The 19,911-nt window shown below is 35.3% G+C and overlaps 1 protein-coding gene across 6 annotated transcripts; it reads right to left on the bottom strand.

Moving 5' to 3' along the window:
• Positions 1–281: 281 nt before the first annotated feature.
• On the bottom strand, positions 282–14,794 carry LOC129292777 (pentatricopeptide repeat-containing protein At5g14770, mitochondrial). 6 transcript variants are annotated; one of them, XR_008588996.1, is made up of 7 exons: positions 14,597–14,794; positions 13,998–14,459; positions 9,288–12,998; positions 4,125–4,271; positions 3,799–3,895; positions 3,536–3,644; positions 282–570 (listed from the first exon to the last, which is right to left on the bottom strand). XR_008588996.1 is itself a non-coding variant. In XM_054930422.1 (3 exons), exon 3 carries the CDS (start codon positions 12,974–12,976, stop codon positions 9,857–9,859), a length of 3,120 nt encoding a protein of 1,039 aa, XP_054786397.1. In that variant the 5' UTR covers positions 12,977–12,998; positions 13,998–14,459; positions 14,597–14,794; the 3' UTR covers positions 9,107–9,856. The 6 variants fall into 6 exon arrangements, 1 of the variants encoding a protein (XP_054786397.1); XR_008588995.1 differs by lacking the exon at positions 282–570 and having other exon boundaries at positions 3,346–3,644; XR_008588997.1 differs by lacking the exon at positions 282–570 and having other exon boundaries at positions 3,346–3,644; positions 14,071–14,459.
• Between the last annotated feature and the right edge of the window lie 5,117 nt (positions 14,795–19,911).

Below are 19,911 nucleotides of genomic sequence, written 5' to 3'. Positions count from 1 at the left end.
AATGATGCCACGTTCTTAGAGGAACATACTCATAAATTGGTTAAAGTGTTGACATTGTCAATACATAAAATTCAAAAAGTAGATTGAATTTGGTTCTTAATCATAGCATAAAAGGTAGGGAAAACAAATAAAGCTTAATACTTATCCTTTAACAGATAGACCTAACAAAGATTGGTATGATCATCCATGAAAGTAATGAACCACTTATTATTAATATAATTGGGAACCTAAGATGATCCCTACACCTCACTATGCATAGTTGTGAAGGGTTTGGTAGGTGTATACTAGGCTCTAGGTAAATGAGTTCAATGGTGTCTAGTGAGTTCACATACCTCACACTAGATTTCGCACTTATTTTGGTTCAGGCATAGATTTGAAGAACAGTCGTTGAAGGTAATGGAAATTAAGGTGACCCATCCTCTTAAGTCATAATAGAAACTCATTATTGTTTACGGAAGATACAGAGTTACTTACAATATGTGAGTGTTGACTACTTACTCAAGTAACTTTGAAGTAGTATAGCCCTTCATACTCCTTGCCACTGCCAATTGTCATACCAATCGATAGATCCTAAAATACAGTGTGAGGGGAGAAATTTAGCAAAACAATTAGACTATTTGATCAATTGACTAATCTAAAGTAAATTATAATAAGTTTGGGCAATGAAGGACAAATTCTAATATTATAGAATTTGAGATATGAATACTCCCTTTTTTGGCAACCAAGGCCAAAGAACCATTTGCAATCTTCATTTTAACATCCCACATGAGGAATGTAAGTGGTAAACAACTAATGACAACTGGTTATATGGTCAGATGCACCTAAGTCAACACTCTAGACCGTTGAATCTTGGGATGTCTTTAGTGCTTAAAGGAAACTCTCCTTTTTTGCTACTAAGGCTCCAAGTTTAGGTTTAGTCACATGCATCTTAGTGGTTAGGAGTACCCACGTTACCACTCCTAAGAATGAAAAAATTTCCTCATAATAGAGAGGTATAAAAACCACAGCTCTACACAAAAAGAGCTGCAACACAGAATGAGAGACCCATAACGAAGCAAGGTTGGAAAAGAACTCCCCTAACTAGGGAAACATCAAGATTGGGCTGGAAAAGTCACACCATTGATGGAAGAAGGTGTCATTGCCAAACACGCAGCCACACATCATTAGGCGACCTCTATTGCAGAATCTACATTCACCACCACCATTCACCTTTGTTTCTAGGGGTTTTGCTAATCAAGCCCTAGTGCTCCTCCCTAGGCTCTCTACCATCACGAGATCAATGGCCAAAGACACTCTACAGTTGTCATCTTACGAAACCTCGCAAAAAAATAGAGACGCACAAACCCTATACATACAAAGCCAGAAGCTCTAATACCATGTAGAAATACTGGAGAGAAAAAATTGTATGTCTCATTACTTGATTCCTTCAGATAGAATGGAAGTACATTTATACAATCAGGTACATAATATATAATAAATGCAATACAATCAATGTCATAAATATGATAAAATTGATTCTGATTTTCATATCAATTGAAATCAAATTCAAATTTTCCACAGTTGTTTATGTTGATGATATAGTCATTATAGGGAATGATATAGGGGAGCCAAAGAGCTTGAAGAAAGCTCTAGCGACTGAATTTGAGATCAAAGACCTAGAGAATATTTTCTAGTTATGGAAGTTTAAGGTCCAAACATGGTATAGTGGTTTCCCAAAGGAAGTGCACCCTTGATTTAAGGAAATCCGAATGATGGGTGCGGAACAGCACGAACACCCATTAGGATGAATCTAAAGTTGGGCTGCAAGATTGTACATTGGTGAGAAAATAGAGATATCAAAGCTCGGTGGATAAAATAATCTATCTAGTTCACATAAGACTTGATATACCCTATGTTGTGGGAGTGGTAAGCTAGTTTACAAGTGCTCCAAATAAAGAGCATATGACTGCTGTTTACAAAATATTACGTTTTTCGAAGGCAACACTAGGAAGGGGTTTGTTCTTCAAGAAAGGTAGCCGGAAGAGAATTGAAGTTTATGCTTATACAAATTGGGCAGATCTAAGGTTAACAGGGATCTACTACAACTTATTGCACATATATCTGGGGAAACCTTGTTACCTAGAGAAGCAAAAAACAAACAGATATGTCTCAAACTGAACTTAGGACGTTGGCTTAAGGGATATGTGAAGGCATATGGCTTGACAGAGTATTCAATGCGCTGAAAATAGCCCATGAAGCAGCTCATGAAGGACCAATCTATCATGCGATAACACAACAACTATTAAAATTATTAAGAATCCTATTCATCATGACAAAACAAAGCATGCAGATATAGACTGACATTTCATCAAGGAGAAGATTGATAGCAAGATAATTGGTGTTACTCATAACTCCACCCAACGGCAAATGACTAATGTGCTCGCCAAAGAGCTATCCAAGGCTATGTTTGAAATTTTAACATGCAAGCTGAGAATGATGAGCATCTATTCTCTAATTTAAAGGGGAGTGTTGTATTTTTATTTTTAATTCAAATTTCAAACTTAAGATCAAATCTGATCATACCAGATCTTAGAATTAATTAGTTTTAATCTTTATTTTTTTATATCATATATGATTATATCTAATTCTCTCGTTAGATATGATCATATCCAATTCTCTCAACAGATATCATCATATCTAACCATTTCCCTCACCCTATTTCCTTATGTGTACCTGTACATACTCTAAATAAAAAATTTGAAGCTGAGTTATCAATTACTCAACCAATTTCTTCAAATGAAAAGAAATTTTTATTGCAAAGTGAAATAAGGATGCATCCAAATTTTCTTCTCTCTCTTCCATCTTGATTTTAACACGCCACACAAACTCCTTCTTCTTTCTCCAATGCGCGCGCACACACTTGATGCACCAACATATATATAGCAGTGTTTGGTGCCTTGAAGAGCCAATTTATTATTTTTTATCGCTTCTAGTTTTCTCTCCACGTATTTCCTCCACCGCTCCACGTGCAGGCAGAAGAAATAAACACTAGATGATAATATAGGTAGACAAGAGAGGTCTAGAATATTAGGAGGGAGAGTCAGCGATCACAAGATTTAAATAAAAAAAGATTGCGTTTAAAATGATATTTATTTTCTATTGTATTTGCTGTAGAATAATCGAAACAAGGCATTGTAATGTAAGAAGGGTACTGCATTTAAACTGCAGGGGAAAAAATCCTCAAACAAGCATTTGATCATTTGTAGATACAAAACATCAGTAAATCAATACTGTAAGTAGAAAAAAAAAAATTCCTGATTTCTAAATGAGTTAATCAAAACTGTAAGTAGAAAGGAAAAATGTTGATCTATAAGAGAGAATTTATCAAAATAAGATTGCTTGAATAGAGAATGTATAAATAGGGAATCTGTCAAAATATGATTGTTTAAATGAAGAATATAAATGCTTAACGAAAAAATACATTGCCAATGGTTAAGGAGGATTAAAAAGGGGAAGGAAAAAAAAAAATCAAGCGGGCCACTTCCAAATAAAAAACCTGCGCATTAAATGGTTCACCCCTTCCAGAATCAACAATGCATCCTATTATCTGCTCCACCGGATCCTGTCTCTATAAATAAAGCATTCTATCAAGAATGGCACCATAGCTGCAACAAATCAAAGAGCAAACAATCACAAATCGAAATAGAGCTGCCCAGAACGCATTATATTCTACTTAATATACCAGTCATTACCACTTAGAAATTATGTACAAGTCAAAAGGCACGAAGCCTATGGAAAGAGCATGAATAAGCAGATTACCTAAATGTAAGCCTAAGCTATCGGAATCACTTGTTAGTAAGTCTCGCAGAAAAATTATCTCCCACCAGTGGACGAAACTGACCAAACCGAACACCACCTGCAAAAATTCAGAATAAAGTTTACAAAAATAATTTTACAAATCATCATTATATCCTTTAGTGAAACATTAAAAAAAAAAAAAACAAGAAGGAGAAGAAAGAAAGAGGAATAGATGTGAAAGCATAAAGATTTTACAGATTCAAGACTTTAAAAAAAATTAAAAATAAAAAATAAAAACAGAGAGCATAGTTCCCAGTTATTGACGAATTAAAGTTCAAGAACCATACCATGTAGGTTGCTGCACCATCTTCAGAACATGTGAATGAAGATCAATCTTCTTGGCAGCTACGTTGACAGACTGGAGACAATGCTCGCCAAGTTAGAGAGGACAATTTCATTTCCAGGATTGCAGCAACAATCTTTTAGGCGATAGTCTTTATCATCTCCAATAACACCAGTTCCAATTGAAGTGAGTTGCATGAAGAAAAAATGAGGTAGAGTATCAACTTGATATTCAGAAATGGAAGAGATGAGAGGGGCAGAAAAAAAACCAGAAAAAGGAATCCATTTTGAATTTTGAAATTCATGAGAGGGAATTGAAAAGGCACCTTTTATTTTGGATTTTGAAATTTGAAAGAAGAGTGAACTAAAATTTAAAAGAGAAGGAAGTCAAAAAGTACCAGCTTCCATTTTGGATTATAAATTTGAAAGAAAGGGAAGTGAAAAAGAGATCAGCTAATGCAAAGGCCTAGTAGTCATCACTATTCACTTCTATAGTTAAATGTGAGAGGATCCATCGCAGTATCTGTAGCTCTGCGTGGCTCCATAAGATTTAAAGGATATATTGACTAACTACCCACCAACCTAAATGCTCTACAATACAAGGGACAATTTGTATCCTGGAGACAACAAAGATGCGAAACTGCATTTTTCTATAATATATTACAGTAGACATAAATTTTCATTTTAAAAATAATTTACAAAGTGTGACTAAAACTACTTACTAGACTTGATTCAGCCAATTGGATCGAATAGTTCTTTAGAACTCATCAGATTCAATACGGTATCCAAAAGCCACTACAGTTCCATTGCACAATCATTTTCAGACCTCATGCAATCTTAAATAGCTCTAACACACTCTTGCAGTTCAGAAACCCTAATGATGTTCGCACCTACATCTTGTGTAACATTCTAATTTTTAATTTAGGGATTTATTTGAGGGTTGAAATTTGATTAAGGTTAACTGAGGTTAATTGAGTTGTTTAGGCCTTGTAATTGTAACTCAAATTGGGCCTAGGGTTAATTATTAAGGCTGAAGAGGGTCCAAAATAGGATAATCAGCCAGATTTGGGCCCAAACGCATGGGCTAAGGTTGAGTGGTGCCTCTATACTGTGTGCCATGACACACGTGTCCAAATTTTAAATACTCTAGACTGTTCAAAACAAAAAGACAGGAAGGAAAATAGCAAGTTTGGCTGCGAAATGAGTGTGCTCTACTTGGGTTTGGAGGTTCCCACCCCTAGGGCACAAATTTGCGATTCCAAATGGCAAAGGTAACCCTTCTAACCTCTCTTCTACTTCCTAATCTTCATCTTAAGCAAGTTTGAGTTGGGAAAATGTTAGGGTTTGGGTCTGAACTTAAGCATTTACTTGAGGACAAATAAGTGTATACTAGATGATTTTGATAATAGGTATTGTAATGGATAGGTTAAATCGGAACCCAGATTTGTTTGGGTGAGCTATGAGTAAGATTTTAATCATGGATGAATAAATATGGGTATTAAGGCTAATGATGGTAGAAAATACTAAATTTGAATGTTGACTTATAAAGGAGAGTGTTTGGGTGTTGAGCTTAATTAACCTAACTGTAGAATGAGGGTGAAATTAGTGTTTTGAGCTCGATATTAACTATGCTTTAGTGTTTTGAGCTTGATATTAACTATGCTTGGCATTGGAAATTATGTAGATTGTGTTGTAGGTAAAGGCTATGGTGATCTACCACTTGTCAAGGGAAGTATTTTGCTAAAGAACAAAGGTAACTTTACTAATTTGTGATTTTGTGCGTGTAATTGGTTGTTGTGTGCTTGTCTTGTTTGGAAATATTGTTTGGAAATGGAATATGATGCTTTGTTTTGTGAAAATATTGCCAAGTGGGATGAAAACTATGTATATGTTGAGTATGAAATAAACGCATTTGGAAGCATAATTTAATTGTTTGGAATTGTAATTATTTGGAAATCTTGTACGCATGACTTGTTCAGGTTTGGAAAAGTGCTCGGAGAATTTTATCGTTCGAAAATTGTCTGGTGACATGGGGAATGCCCTCATTAAACCCAACAAGAGGCTTGTTTGAAGAGGTTGAAATATTTTAAGTATGCATGAGATCTATGACAATGTTGGAAAAGCTTTTAAATCATCTTTCATATGAATTGTATTTGGTGGTTATAACCCAACAAGTGGATTTAAGTGGTTATGCAAGTATAAATTTTGTGATGATTTGAATGAGTCATATAGTGTAATTTGGATGTTGTCAAATGGTCCCTTGTCTAGAATTGGCTTTGGGGTTGAAAAAATAGCAGTTGTTTGGATAAAATGGTTGTTTTGTCTCCACAATTGTATTTTGTAGAAAAAATTACCATATGTTGGTATTTTTATGTCAAACCAAACCCAATAGCTAGTTTTCTTCATAAGCTCTATGTAGACACTTGAATCACTCAATTTGAAGTTGTATATCGAAAGTAATGTATCTTTAAAGTTAACTTTACTGTTCATTCTGTCAAATTTGCTGGCAGAGCATAGCAGCGCATGACATAGCAAGGTATTGCCCCCGACTTGTCTTCTCTATGTCGTCCGTCACGGCACATGATGTGTTAGCAGCAGTGCATGGTGACGTTTTTCCATGTATGTCCTTGTTCTTAAATTTTGCTTCTAAAATGGTCTTTTTGACATTTCTACCTTGTACAAACTTGTTTTTTGGACACTTTTATCCCTGGGAACCCTGCTTCAACACTAATTAAGACTTATCTCAATGTTTTGGAGTTTTAATCTCACCTTGTATAGGATCCTATTAGATACACAATTATTTATTTAGTATACTCTTAAATTACCATTGTAGGTTTAATTTGTGATGTTTAATTCTTTCTAATATGGTAGTCCCTTTTCTATCGTGGCAATTGGCACTAGTACAAAATATAAAATTTACGGGGTACTTTTTACATCGGTTGGAAGGCAAACGGTGTAAAAAATAAAGGTAGTGGCATTTTTGTAATTATATTAAATTATTTGACACTTTTTACACCGGGTGGCCAAGCACCGGGTGTAAAAAATGTTTTTTAAATTTCTTGTCTCCTTCCTCTCCATTCAGTTCTCTCTCGCGCCCTCCCCCTCATCTCCACTCCCTCGCTGACACCCCTCCCCCTCGTCCACCCAGCCCCCTCCCCCTCCCCCTCCCTCAGCCGCCCCCATCCCCCTTGTCCCCCCCCCCCCCCCCCCCCCCCCCCGCCCTCTCTCTTGCCCCCCCTCCTCAATGCCTCTACCCTGCCACCACTCCTTCTCCCTTCCTTACTCTCTTAGTGTTGAGCCATTGTTGCAGTTGCCACACTCAGGTATGTGTTGAATATGAAATTTTAAATTTTATAATGCTTAAATTTAGTTTTTTATGATATTGATTGTTGCTGGAAGTGTTATTAGTGGCTTCATAAGGCCTCAGGTTGTTGCATGTGATCATTTATTTGGTTTAAAATTGTCAATTTTCTAGTGTAAAATTTTCTAAAACTTTTGATAAGTCTAATTTTTAGGGGAGACTCTGTCGAAATTTTTTTGAATTCATTCTTTCTTCTAATTTGCTTAAATTTAGTTTTTAATGATATTGATTGTTACTGGGAGTGCTGTTAGTGGCTTCATAAGCCTCAGATAGTTGCATGTGATCATTTATTTGGTTTAAAATTGTCAATTTTCTCTTATAAATTTTTTTTAAAGCCTTGGGAGATCCAATTTTCAGGAGAGACTTTGCCAAAATTTTTTCAAATCTTAATTTAATTAGGAACTTAGTTTCTTGAAATAGTTTGAAGGTAATAACATTAGTTATATTCTTTAGGAGGTGACACATGGATCGTAGTTGGATGAATACTAGACGAACGAGTGACGAGTATGATAATGGAGTAAAAGAATTTTTGAAATTTGCTAAGAAAAATGCTGTTGACAATAGTGAAAGGTTCTATTGTCCTTGTATTAATTGTTTAAATGAGAGGAGACTAGGTATTGCCGAAATAAAAGAGCACTTAGTTTGTGATGGGATTTGCAAAAATTATACAATATGAATTTGGCAGGGTGAACGATTGAAAAATTATAGTAACACATCTCAATGTGTGGGAGTGGATAATCTTGATGATGAAGTAGAAATGAATGAAGATCGGTTAGAGGATATGATCCATGATGTTGGGGAAGAGGCTTGTGAACGAGCACATGTGTATGATAACTTGTGCACTGACGCAGAGAAGTCTCTATACCCGGGGTGCACTATTTTAGTTTGTTATCTGGGGTGTTAAAACTAGTTGCCTTAAAGGCAAGAGCTGGGTGGAGTGACCAAAGTTTCAATTTTGTTACTTTTAGACATGTTTTAATTTTGATAGTTGACACAATTTAGACAATTATTAGTTTTTCTAATAGTTAAATAATTTTGTATAGTTGATAAATACTTAATAAACAATTGTAAATGAATTGAGCTGTCTGATTTGGCAATTTTTATGCATAGGAATGGCAATTTTGACAATTTAGACAATTATTAATTTTTTTAATAGTTAAATAGCTTTGTATAGTTGATAAATACTTGATTAACAATTGTAAATTAATTGAGCTATTTGATTTGGCAATTTTTATGCACAGGAATGGGTAAAATCAATAAAATGAATATAGTATAAAAAAATAAAATACTTTTTACATCGGTTATTACCATAACCGTTGTAAAATATAATATTTTTTACATCGGCTATGATAATAACCGGTGTAAAAAGTACACTTTTAACACCGGTTGGGAGCCCAACCAGTGTTAAAAGTTAAAGTAAATTTTTTTTTATTTTCTTGTATATAATTTTCAACATCAGCTTTATAACCAATGTAAAAAATTTAATTTAATTTTTACATTGGGTTTATAATCGATATAAAAAGATGGACTTTCTACACCCCCTGAAACAACATCGTCTCTTTAACAGCTGTAAAAAGTCATTTTTAATCACTGTAAAAAGTCATTTTTAATCACTATAAAAAGTCATTTTTGTACTAGTGTGGCTTCAAGTTATTTTATTATTAATAGGAGCTTCAAGAAGACATTACTCAAACTCCAGAGCAGCATATTCTAAGCATCTTTAGCTCTATACATCTAATGTCAGAGAATCTGGCAATAGTGTAAGAAAGAATTCACGCTGACAGTGATCAAAGAAAAACATGCTTACCAACGTAGAATATCAACTCTAAAAGGTGCACACACTCTAAAGATTGATCAAATAATTGAAGCGTGCCAGAATAAAAGCCCAATTCTGTAGCCTTATAGCATTCTGTCTATAGATTGATCACTGGATGCACAATGCTGGAAGCGCTGCAAATCTCAGGATGAATTTTTCTCAATTATCATTGTTAATAGCTTATCATATTCAGCACACTTCGATAAACTATCATCATCTTTGCGGCACTTGACTTTTGCTGCATGAGAAATTCACTCTAGGCCTAGCTCACTTTATATTACCTTGGAGTGACTCAATTCCACCTCAAATGAGAGTATTTGATATTTTCAATCCTGACATAAGCAAAGATTTCCCGTAGATACTGAAGTTGATTCTTGAATAAAATAAATCCACTTCCATGCCAAATGCAAAAAAGTCTTGAGTGCTCCTTCGGTCTTCCCCCCAATTTTCTCATCCTCACAAGACATTATTGAACATTTGAGGACTCAGGTGCCTAAGAATTGTTGTAGCTGCAGTTTCACGTAATTTAATTATCTGTAATATGCCTACTACACCATTTCTCACTCATTCTTTCTTTTGCTAAGAACCTTCAACAGCCTTTTAGCTTCAGACCTTTTTCCCGGCTTTGAAAAGTGATAACTCATGGATGAAAGGGTGCTCTCAGATGGCACATATCCTTTTTCATACATTTCTCTTAATAATCTTTTTGCCTCAGACTGATATGACAATTTAAGTGCCCTATTCAGCTCTGGCTGATTGGACAATTTGAACCACCCAGAAATCAAAATATCATATGTTGAAGAATTAGCAGTTCTTCCTCTTGACAGCATCTCATTCAACAATTCTCTAGCTTGGCGCATCTTTCCTGCTTTAGCATAATCATAAATAAGCACATTATAGGTTCCAGTGTTGGGAACAAAACCTTTGTTTATCATTTCACAATAAAGCTTTATGGAGTCCAATTTGTTTCCAGCTTTACCATGGCTAGAAACCAATATATTATAAGTAGCAGCATTTGGAGCAAGTCCTCTTTCCTTCATCTCACTAAGCAAGTCATCCGCTTCTCCCATAGAACCAGCAGTTGAAAGACCCCCTAAAAGACAATTGTAAGTAGTAACATTTGGAGAGATTCCATCAACCAACATCTGTGAGTAAGTAGCTAATGCTTTATCCACATTGCCACTTATGCAGTAACCACGGATAAAGGCATTGTACGTTACAGTATCAGCTAAAATTCCTCTTCCCACCATTTCATTAAGAACAGAAGTTGCTTTAATAGTCATCCCTAACCTGCATAGTACAGTGATAAGATTGTTATACACTGTTCTATCAAGTTTGAGTCCCATATCCACAAGTCTCTTGTGAATTTGCAAAATTGCATCTGCTTTCCTACCCATTGAAGATGCTTCAAGCAGAAACTTATGATCGTTAGAGTCAGGTGGAAACTCCATAACCAACATTTCATTCAAAACATCCAATGCCTTTTCAATTGCCCCAGTTTTACAAAGCCCAAATATCAGAATTCTGTAAGTGGTTGCATTTGGCATTATCCCATGGCTCTTCATCTCATTCAAGAAATTCAAAGCATTTTCCATGTTCCCTTTTCTGCAGTATGCATTAATTACAGTGTTATATGTAGCACAATTTGGAACCAAACCCAACTCTAGCATAGTTGAAAACACAGACTGAGGTTCATATTTCCCCAACCTCAGAAGGCCATTGATTAAAGCATTGTAGGCAACAACATCAAGCTTTATATGTTTGTCTTCCATTTCCTGGAGTACACATAGGGCTGCTTTGTCATTTCCTTCTTTGAAGTAGAGATCCATTAGAGAAGTGTAGTTAAACAAATCTGGTGAAAGATCCCTCGAGCACATATCTTGCACTAATGACTTAGCATCATCCATCCTTCCAAGTCTTTTTAAGTTGTTCAATAGAACATCAAATATTATATTATTTTCCTTCAATCCCTGTGATTGCATTTCCTTATAGAAACCAAATGCAATTTCTTGTTCGCCTGCTTTGAAATAGCCATCTAATAAAATTGCATAAACAAAAAGATTTGGCAAAATATTTTTTTTGACCATCTTCCTTAACACATTAACAGCTTCACTAAGCATTCCCTTTTTAACATATCTGTTTATAATAGAAGAATAAGTAACAACATTTGGAAGAATATGTTCCCCATCCATTTTTTGCAAGAACGAATCTGCACAGTCCATGTTTCCTAATTTGCAATACCCATCAAGGAGTGCAGAGTAGGTCACACAGTTTGGAATAAGATTAAGTTTTAAAATAGTTTGGAACATATCCTCAGCCTCTTTGAGCTTTCCAACCTTTAAAAGACCATCCATTATGGTTGTACACAGAACTAGATCAAAGGAAATGCCCCGAACAACCACCTGGCTTAGAAGATTCAAAGCTTCCACTAACATTCCTGATTTGAACAAGTAGTTAATAATGATAGAGTATGAGATGTGATTAGGATTCAAACACATTTTATTCATCTCCTTCAATAACAGTGCTGCTTCATTTAATCTTCCATGTCTACAAAGCCCATGAAGAAGAGAACTACAAGTAACCACGTCAGGAATTATCCCATTCTTAATCATTTGCTTGTACAGAGAAAAGGCCTCTTTAATTCCTTGTTGCTTGCAATGTGCGGTGATTAACATAGTATATGTTGTGAGGGTTGGATGCAAATCTCTGTTCCCATCTAAATTTTGCATACCATAATTTTCATACTGCTCATATTCTATATTCGTTTGACAGCCAAAAATCTCATCAGTAAGAGACTTGGCCCTTACAAGATTACCCATTTTGCAAAAAGCATTAAGAAAAGTATTATAACTAACAATATCAGGCAGAAGACCATCCCTCCATCTATTCTCCATCAAAGCCAGGGCACGACTCATTAACCCAGCTTTACAATATCCATCAATTAAGGTGTCAAGACCAATAATGTCCAGTGGAACCCCCCCATCTACTAAATTATGCATCACCCACTCTGCATACTTTACCAATCCAATTCTGCAATACCCTTTAACAAGTATATTGCAAGTAAAATGATCGATGCAGATGCCCTTTTTAACCATTTCAGATAACAGCCCAAAACCTTGATCTGCTAATCCTTGGGAACAGAAACCCCAAATGATGATGTTATAGGTAACAGTATCAATTACATTTGTCTTGAGATATCCTAAAGCCAAATCCAGATTCCCTGCTTTGCACAGTGAGTGAACCAATATATTAACACTGTAAACACTTGGCATAATCCCACACGAGACCATATTAGAATACAGAACTCTTACCTGAGAAACCAAGCCTGCGACATTGAATTCGCATAAAAGCCGGTTCCACATAGGCAATGTAGGAACAAGACCAAGACTTCGCATATAAAAGAAGGCATCAGAAGCCCTGACAAACTTTCCACATGCCAAGTATAGGCGAATGAGAGTACAAAATAATGAAGCATGGAGATGCATCCTTGTTGGTGAGATAAAATTCACAACTTTATGGGTATGGAAATTGCAGCTTCTACAAGAATGCAAGTTTTGATGGAAGCAGCTTATCAAAGGGTAGCCTTCAAAGTAATGCGGAGAGCCAAATCTTCTTGTAGTCCAGAAAAGGAAAGGAAGAATCTTCGTTTGCATCTTGAGATGCCTTATCTCGGATGCCATGGAGACTCAAAATATTGAAAGGCTGAGAAGAATTGCACATAAAAAGATTAGGCTTCAGAAGAGAGCAAAGCTGGTGAATTATGAGTGTCAATTGTTTCCGTTACTATCAATGGCTAGTATAGTTTATTTTCTCCCCCTGTTTATGTTCATTGTGGCATATTAATATGATAATCGTAAAATAAATAAGAAATCATATAGGGGTGTTTGTTAGTGACTGTTGAAAACCTTATGTCTATAAAGGGCAAGGAGGTCGATTTATTAGGCAGGTCATTTGCATAAAGGGAATTGAATCCCTTGCACGTGCTCTCTCGTGTCTCTATCTATCTGTTTGTGAATTACTTCGCTGGTTTTGTGTTGTCCCCAAGAACAAAGCCATAATATTTCAAAAGAAAACAAAAACCAAAAAGGTGTACTATCAATTCTGTGAGTAGCTGACCATTCAGATCTCAAATCTTGTACCGCCAAACTCGTGTTCCTATCCATCTATTTCTAAATTACACCGCTGGTTTGTATTGTCCTTGAGAACAAAAAGCATAATATTTCCAAAGAAAACAAAAGCCAAAAAGGTGTAATATCAACTCTGTGACACTAAATTTCAGCAAAGTCTAAAAGATTGGCATCCCACTCATTTAATAATAGTCAAATTTCACAATTCTATTCAAGAAGTTAACTTAAATATATCACTTCCAAGTTCAATCAAATTAAAGCTTAACGAAAATAATATAAGCATTCCACCATTCAATCAAATCTTAAACAAAATAATATCAGCATTCCACCATTCAAAGATTAAGAAAAAGAATAAAAGAGTGAAACTATCGTCCGATCAATTAAGAAATCTGAAATTACATCTTAATACACACAGTTCATGCATTCACATCCGAGCGAACCCAAAAGTTCAAGATGCATTTGTTTAATCTGTCTTCATTTCCATCATACTTTGTTCATCCACAATTGTCTTTCATACCATATCGAAGTCTACATATGAAATAAATTTTGTAAAAAAAAAAAAAAATTAACATACCAGAATCAAAGTAGCAATAGGAAATGCACAAAGGAAGGAGAAGCAAAGAGGAGTGGCGGTCGACTCGCATTACCGATGAATTGAACGGGACGAGGTTCGAACAGGAACCTGACTTCAAATGGGCGGCGGAATCAGATCTGGATTGCGCCGAACTGATGGGGACGAAGAGCTGACGCGCAAGGACGAACTTCAAAGCGGATCGGAAGGGACGAACTCCGACAGTGACGCGCTGATCGGACTCGAGACTGGAACGCACGAACTGACGGGAAATCACGGACGACCGGGGTTGCTGTGTTCTCGCGGGGAGCAACACGTCGGAGCAACGGCGAACCCGCGAGCTGACAGCGGCGAAGCAACAGATCCTTCACCTTTTCTCGAGATCATTTCTTTTTTTTTTTTTTAATCAACCTATGGGGTATTTTTAAGAGAGAATTTCAATTCGGGGACCACTGTACGCATTTTCTGTTCACATCCAAACAATTGTGAAATAACATGCTCAAAATACATAAATCAAATAAACTTTCTTAGTTAAATAATCAAAATGCCCTCAATTTAAACAGAAAAAAAAGTAGACCAGAGAGAAGTCAAGAAAAAATCACCTAATTCGATAGGACTCTATATATCAGCAAAGAAAAGCTTGAAATTCAAATCTCATGACAATTTTCCTATTATGGTTTGAGAAATTCGCAAGCAAAACAAGATCGTCGTTAAGATACTCCTAGGAGTTGAAGTGCCCAATGTAGCGCTCGTATTAGGGATGTCAAAAATACAGTTCCATGGTTTGGTTGTGAGGAAGATGACTAGTGCCGCGATTTCGAAGACATTGAGGACAACGTTAACTATGAGATACAAAACCACAACAAAGCTCAATGAGAGATTAGTTGTAATAACTAATTGTGAAATCAAGGTTTATTGAGGAATTTTAATTGAGAAGTGATAATATTTTAAGGTTTCATTAAATATTAAATTTGTAAAGGTTGTTTGAGGTTAAACATATATATGGAAGTTAAATAAGGTCTAAAATAGGTATTAAGCTAGACTGGGGCTAAATAATGGAGCCTAATTAAGTGTAGTGTTATTGTATTGAGCATTACGACACCTGATACATATGTCGTGGCACATGGATGAAATATGCACTTGATGGCTGTTCAAAAATCAAACAGAAGAAGAGAGAAAATAGTGAGGGTTTGGTGTAAAAATTTAATGTTATGCTAGGGTTTGGTCAAGAGAATTCATCATGCGCAATTTTTGGCTTCCAAGTGACTAAGGTAACTTCATTGATATCTTCTCTACCCTCTTGTCTTCCTTTTAAGCTATTTTTCACTATGGGCGAGTTAGGATTTTTCGTTTTTGTTGGTACCCCAGCCACTAGATCCAAAATTTATAGGTTTTTAAGGTTAAATAAGTTTAGTCTAAGTTGTTTGCATATGGTTTGAGGTGATGGAAGGATTAGATCTAAAACCTTAGCTTTGGTGAAATGATTTGGGTTATGTGAAGGTGAAATGAGGGTTTAGCACCTTATTAACTATAGTTAATACTGTATGGTATGTAAATTATAGTAGAAACACCGAGGAGGGTAAATATGCTCTTGTATAGGAAGTTTTAATTGCCAGAAATCAAGGTAACCACTTTTAATATGTGATTATGCATGCTTTGTGATTTATTATGTGTGTTTGTTTTGTTTGGAAATGAATGCATTGAAAAAAGCATGTTTCTATTGTTTAGAAAATAATTGATAAGTGGAATGATTATTGCACAGGTAAAATATATGTATTTTGTTTGGTTATGAATGTTGTTAAAAACATATAAATCGTTCGGTTATGTTTTTGTCTACTTGTTTAGAAGCATGACATGCTTGGTTTTGTTTGGAAAATATGTGTTGTCTAGTTTTTTTTTTTTTTTAGAGTTGATATTCTACCATGTGGTAAGCCCTTATTGGACCTAATGAGTGACTACTAGCTTGGACTAACCTACTTTTGGCCAGGTGATTTGGTTCTAAAAATGGAGTTTGGAGGGATATAACATATTGTCATGCTAAAATGTAAATTGTTTGGCTTTTGTCTAGATATTTATTGTTTGGAAATATTCTTGTATGCCTTACTTAGTAATCACATGATAGGTTGCATTGCATACATAGTTGCACATTAATCTTGGTTATTGAGGCTTTTAAGTTTCACTCATCATGGTTAATAATGTTACAAGAAATAGTTAGGTTGGGGAAGCACTAAAAGCTTACCTTAGTGTATGATTTGACACCATTTGGCCTATTTAGCCATTTTTGATTTAGTTTATGTACATTTGCCAACTTTAGGGCATTTGAGTTATTATTGAGCATGTGACTCTTATCATTGTGATGAAAACTTGTTAAAGGCCATGAGCTAGTTTTGTGACAATCATGATTTTTATATTGTGATTAAGAAGTGTTGAGTTTTTTTTAAAAAAAAATGATAATTGTGTTTTCATCAATATATTGCATCTCACATATATATATATAACTGTGTTGGGTGACTATAACTCAACTATGGAAAAGTTTATATGCAAGTGTCGTGTGATAGAGAGCTATTGTTGTTTGGCATATGTTTGAGTTGGTAAGTGCCCCACACTATGAGTTGAAGCTTTAGTATCGGTTTGTAAATATGTTTGGAATTTGGAAATAATAGTTTGCCCAAAAATGGGTTTTAATGGACAAAATTCTCATGCTGAGGAGTTTTGATACCAAACCAAAGCCTATGACTAGATTTCAAAATAAGTTTTATATGGATACTTGAATCATTCAAATCAAAGTAGTGTCCTTAAAGTTATATGCATAGAAAATTTTTGATTTTTAACAGTTTCTACAGTGTGCTAATATAGCACTATGCGCTGTAGTGCACGAAATAGAGAAGGGAATGCCTTCTTTGTGCCCGATGCCATAGCGTGTGACACATATGCTACGGCGTGTGGCACAGTTTTTCTAGAAGTGCTTTGTAACATCCTAAGTTTTCAACTTGGGACTTTAAGTGTTTGAGGAGGGAAAATTTGTCAAAATGTAACATCCTGAATTTCTAATCCTATGATCAGATATTAATCAGGGGTAAAGTTCTAATTAGTAAAGGATTAGATATTTGGATGATTAGTTAACGATTTATGTCCTTTAAATATTGAATAGGCAGATATGAGTGGAAAGATCACATTTCGAGTTGAAGTGTGCGCGGGTGATAAGGATTCTCCTCACTGTGCCATACTCTGCAGTTGATGCTGCCTGCGCCGCAATGCATAACACAGAAAATGACCTAATTAATATGTGGTTAGCTCATGATTTTGGAGGAAAGAAGCAAATAAACATGAGGAAGAGGAGAGAGTAGGGCATTCCTCTAATAGGGCAAGAGTTTATTAGAGCTTGGGCGAGAATTCTGACTAGTAACTTATCGAATAAGCTTTATATATCCCTTACCTCCAATTTTACTATAATTTCTCTAGATATGAGTTATAGAGGAATTGAATCGAGAAAATTTAAGGGGTTTGTTTCTTACTCTATAAAAATGAAAAGGTTTTCGGAAGTTAAATTAGAGTTTTGTAACTGGTTTAGAGTTAAACAGTAGAGTTTTAAACCCATAAGTGCAATTTAGCCCTAATTTTAAAGAAATTTAGGGGTGAAGTCGTGTGTGAGTCAAATGGGATTGTTAAAAGTGATTGAAAGTGGTAATTGAATGGTAGTGAACTCATATTGGTTAATGGAAGGATTGAATGGCTAAGTATAGCTAATAGTAGCAATTTAGTGTTTATGGTCAATGGAATCAATTAACTAATAATGCCAATTGCGTGTAAATTGGCATATTTCGCTTGTGAGTTGAGAAAGGAAGCTTATGATGAGTTGTAGTGGAAATTAAAATCCACGGGTAACCTTTCTTATAACAGAAGGGTCGAGGTAATCGAATAACTTCCTCTATTTTACTATTTATTGTAACTATGTGTAAGTATGATATTTAGTGCATGACAATGTTTTTAAACTAAGTATAATTTATGTCATTTTGTGAATATTGCATGGAAATAGCTTTTGATCAAATAGATAGGTTTAAACATGTGATTTCATACTTTATATATGTGTGCGCGCGCCCGTGTGTGTTAAGTATTGTGGATACATGTGTAGTAGTGAATGGAAACCTGTGATTAGCTCTGAAAATAAGAGTGAGAGTTCACCCAAAGTATGGAGATGTCGAGAAAGATCATATGGCATTATTCTCCTTTGTGCCCGACAGGGTGTGTTGTTGGAGAATTATATCTCCTTAGTGCCTTTTAAGGTGTGATGTTGGAGATTATCTACTTAGTACCTATTGAGATGTGGTGTTAGAGATTAGGACTCTTTAGTATTAATATGATGCAGTGTTAGAGTCAATAACATCTTATTATGTACATTAGGGGAAACCATAGTCTAAAAGTGAGATAAAATACATTTGACTAAGTGATTCTACCACTGAAGGTGAGCTCAGGGCCAATAAGAGTATATATTAGTCTAAGGCAAAACTATAGTTTCAAGTTAGGGTAATTTGGAGGTTCGATCAGTAATGATCATACTATATGTGAAAAGTAGTGAAAAGTGATGAATATAGTTGTAAAAGAAGTGAAATGATATATATTGTTATGATTCAAAATGAAACATGTGGATATGCTATGTTTAATGGTATATTATGCTATACTTTTATATAGTTGAATGTGATAGTCAATAATAGAGAGTTATTCTAATACTAAGATTTTTATTTCACCCCCATGGTTATATTTTTATAGGACAGAGCAGTGAGTTGGATAAGGAAAAAGAGTCTGGACTAGCATAGTAGTGCCGTTGTCATAGAAAGCTTTGAGTTTGTGTAATGAACTAAATTAATGTGAATAACGTGTAAATAAGTTGTCATAAGAATTGCATACATTTTAAAGTGGTGATTTGTAGAGAATTGTAGTTATTTTTGTGAATCTTAGCCCATATGTGAGAATATGTGGCGAAATGCTTGACTGGGCTAAGATTGAAGTTGTGAATATGTGGTAAATATGTAAAGCGGTGATTTTGTAAGGAAAATGGCCAAGTAGGTTAGTTTGTGCCAAATTGAGAAAAATCTATGTTTGTGGAAATGGGTCGTAGAATGGCCAAATTGTGATATATGTGTGTATATGATATAAAATGTGATCAATCATGTGTAATAGGTCATTTTGGAGTTAGTTCAAGGCTCAGTATAGTCTAATGAGATTGAGGGATTGATTTAAACACTTAGGTGCATTAAATTTTTATAAAAAGTGAAGTTTTGCACCTGAGGTGTCCAAAATTTGATTAGACCATTGGATCATATCTAAACCTATCTCATTAGTTAGCTTTTGAGATAAACTACATGTGGGCGCTTGAATTACTCTAATTGGACATCGTATGTGAAAATAGCACACGCTGAAAGTTCATCATTTGAGTTGTCAAATGACAGCTATAGAATTCAGCTTGTGCATTGTAACATCTTGAATTTCTTAATCCCGAGTTTGGTAGTTAATCATAGGAGGATGGTAATAAGTGTGGGATTAGAGATGCGGATGATTACTTGATGATTTGACTTATTGGTGTGTTGTATGGGTAGATATGAGTGAGAAGAGTGCGTTTCGGGTCAAAGCAAGTGCACGTGGTAAGAATGAATCTCATTGTGCCACGGGCCGCAGCTTGTGTTGCATGTGCCGCAGCGCATAGACTAGAAAATCACTTCTTAAGTCATGAAATTTGGTGAGTTTTAGAAGTGAAAACCTGAGAAACACATGAGAGAGGAGAGGTGAAGGGCTGAGAAGCTAAGTCAAGCCATTTCAAATCATTAGAAGGTGATTCTAATCGATAACTTGTCAGGTAAGCTACATATAACTCTTACCTTCCATTCTACATAAATTTCTCTAAAAATGGATTATAAGGAAA

The sequence above is a fragment of the Prosopis cineraria genome, unplaced genomic scaffold, assembly GCF_029017545.1.
Source record: "Prosopis cineraria cultivar Desert tree isolate PC_DT_omini unplaced genomic scaffold, ASM2901754v1 PC14, whole genome shotgun sequence".
Lineage (NCBI taxonomy): Eukaryota > Viridiplantae > Streptophyta > Magnoliopsida > Fabales > Fabaceae > Prosopis > Prosopis cineraria.
Note: the sequence above shows the minus strand (reverse complement) of the source record. Positions and strands in the feature narration are given on the sequence as shown.

What these genes read in the sequence shown, in the direction of transcription:
- LOC129292777 (XM_054930422.1), bottom strand. Translation starts at nt 12,976, where the DNA reads ATGGCATCCGAGATAAGGCATCTCAAGATGCAAACGAAGATTCTTCCT.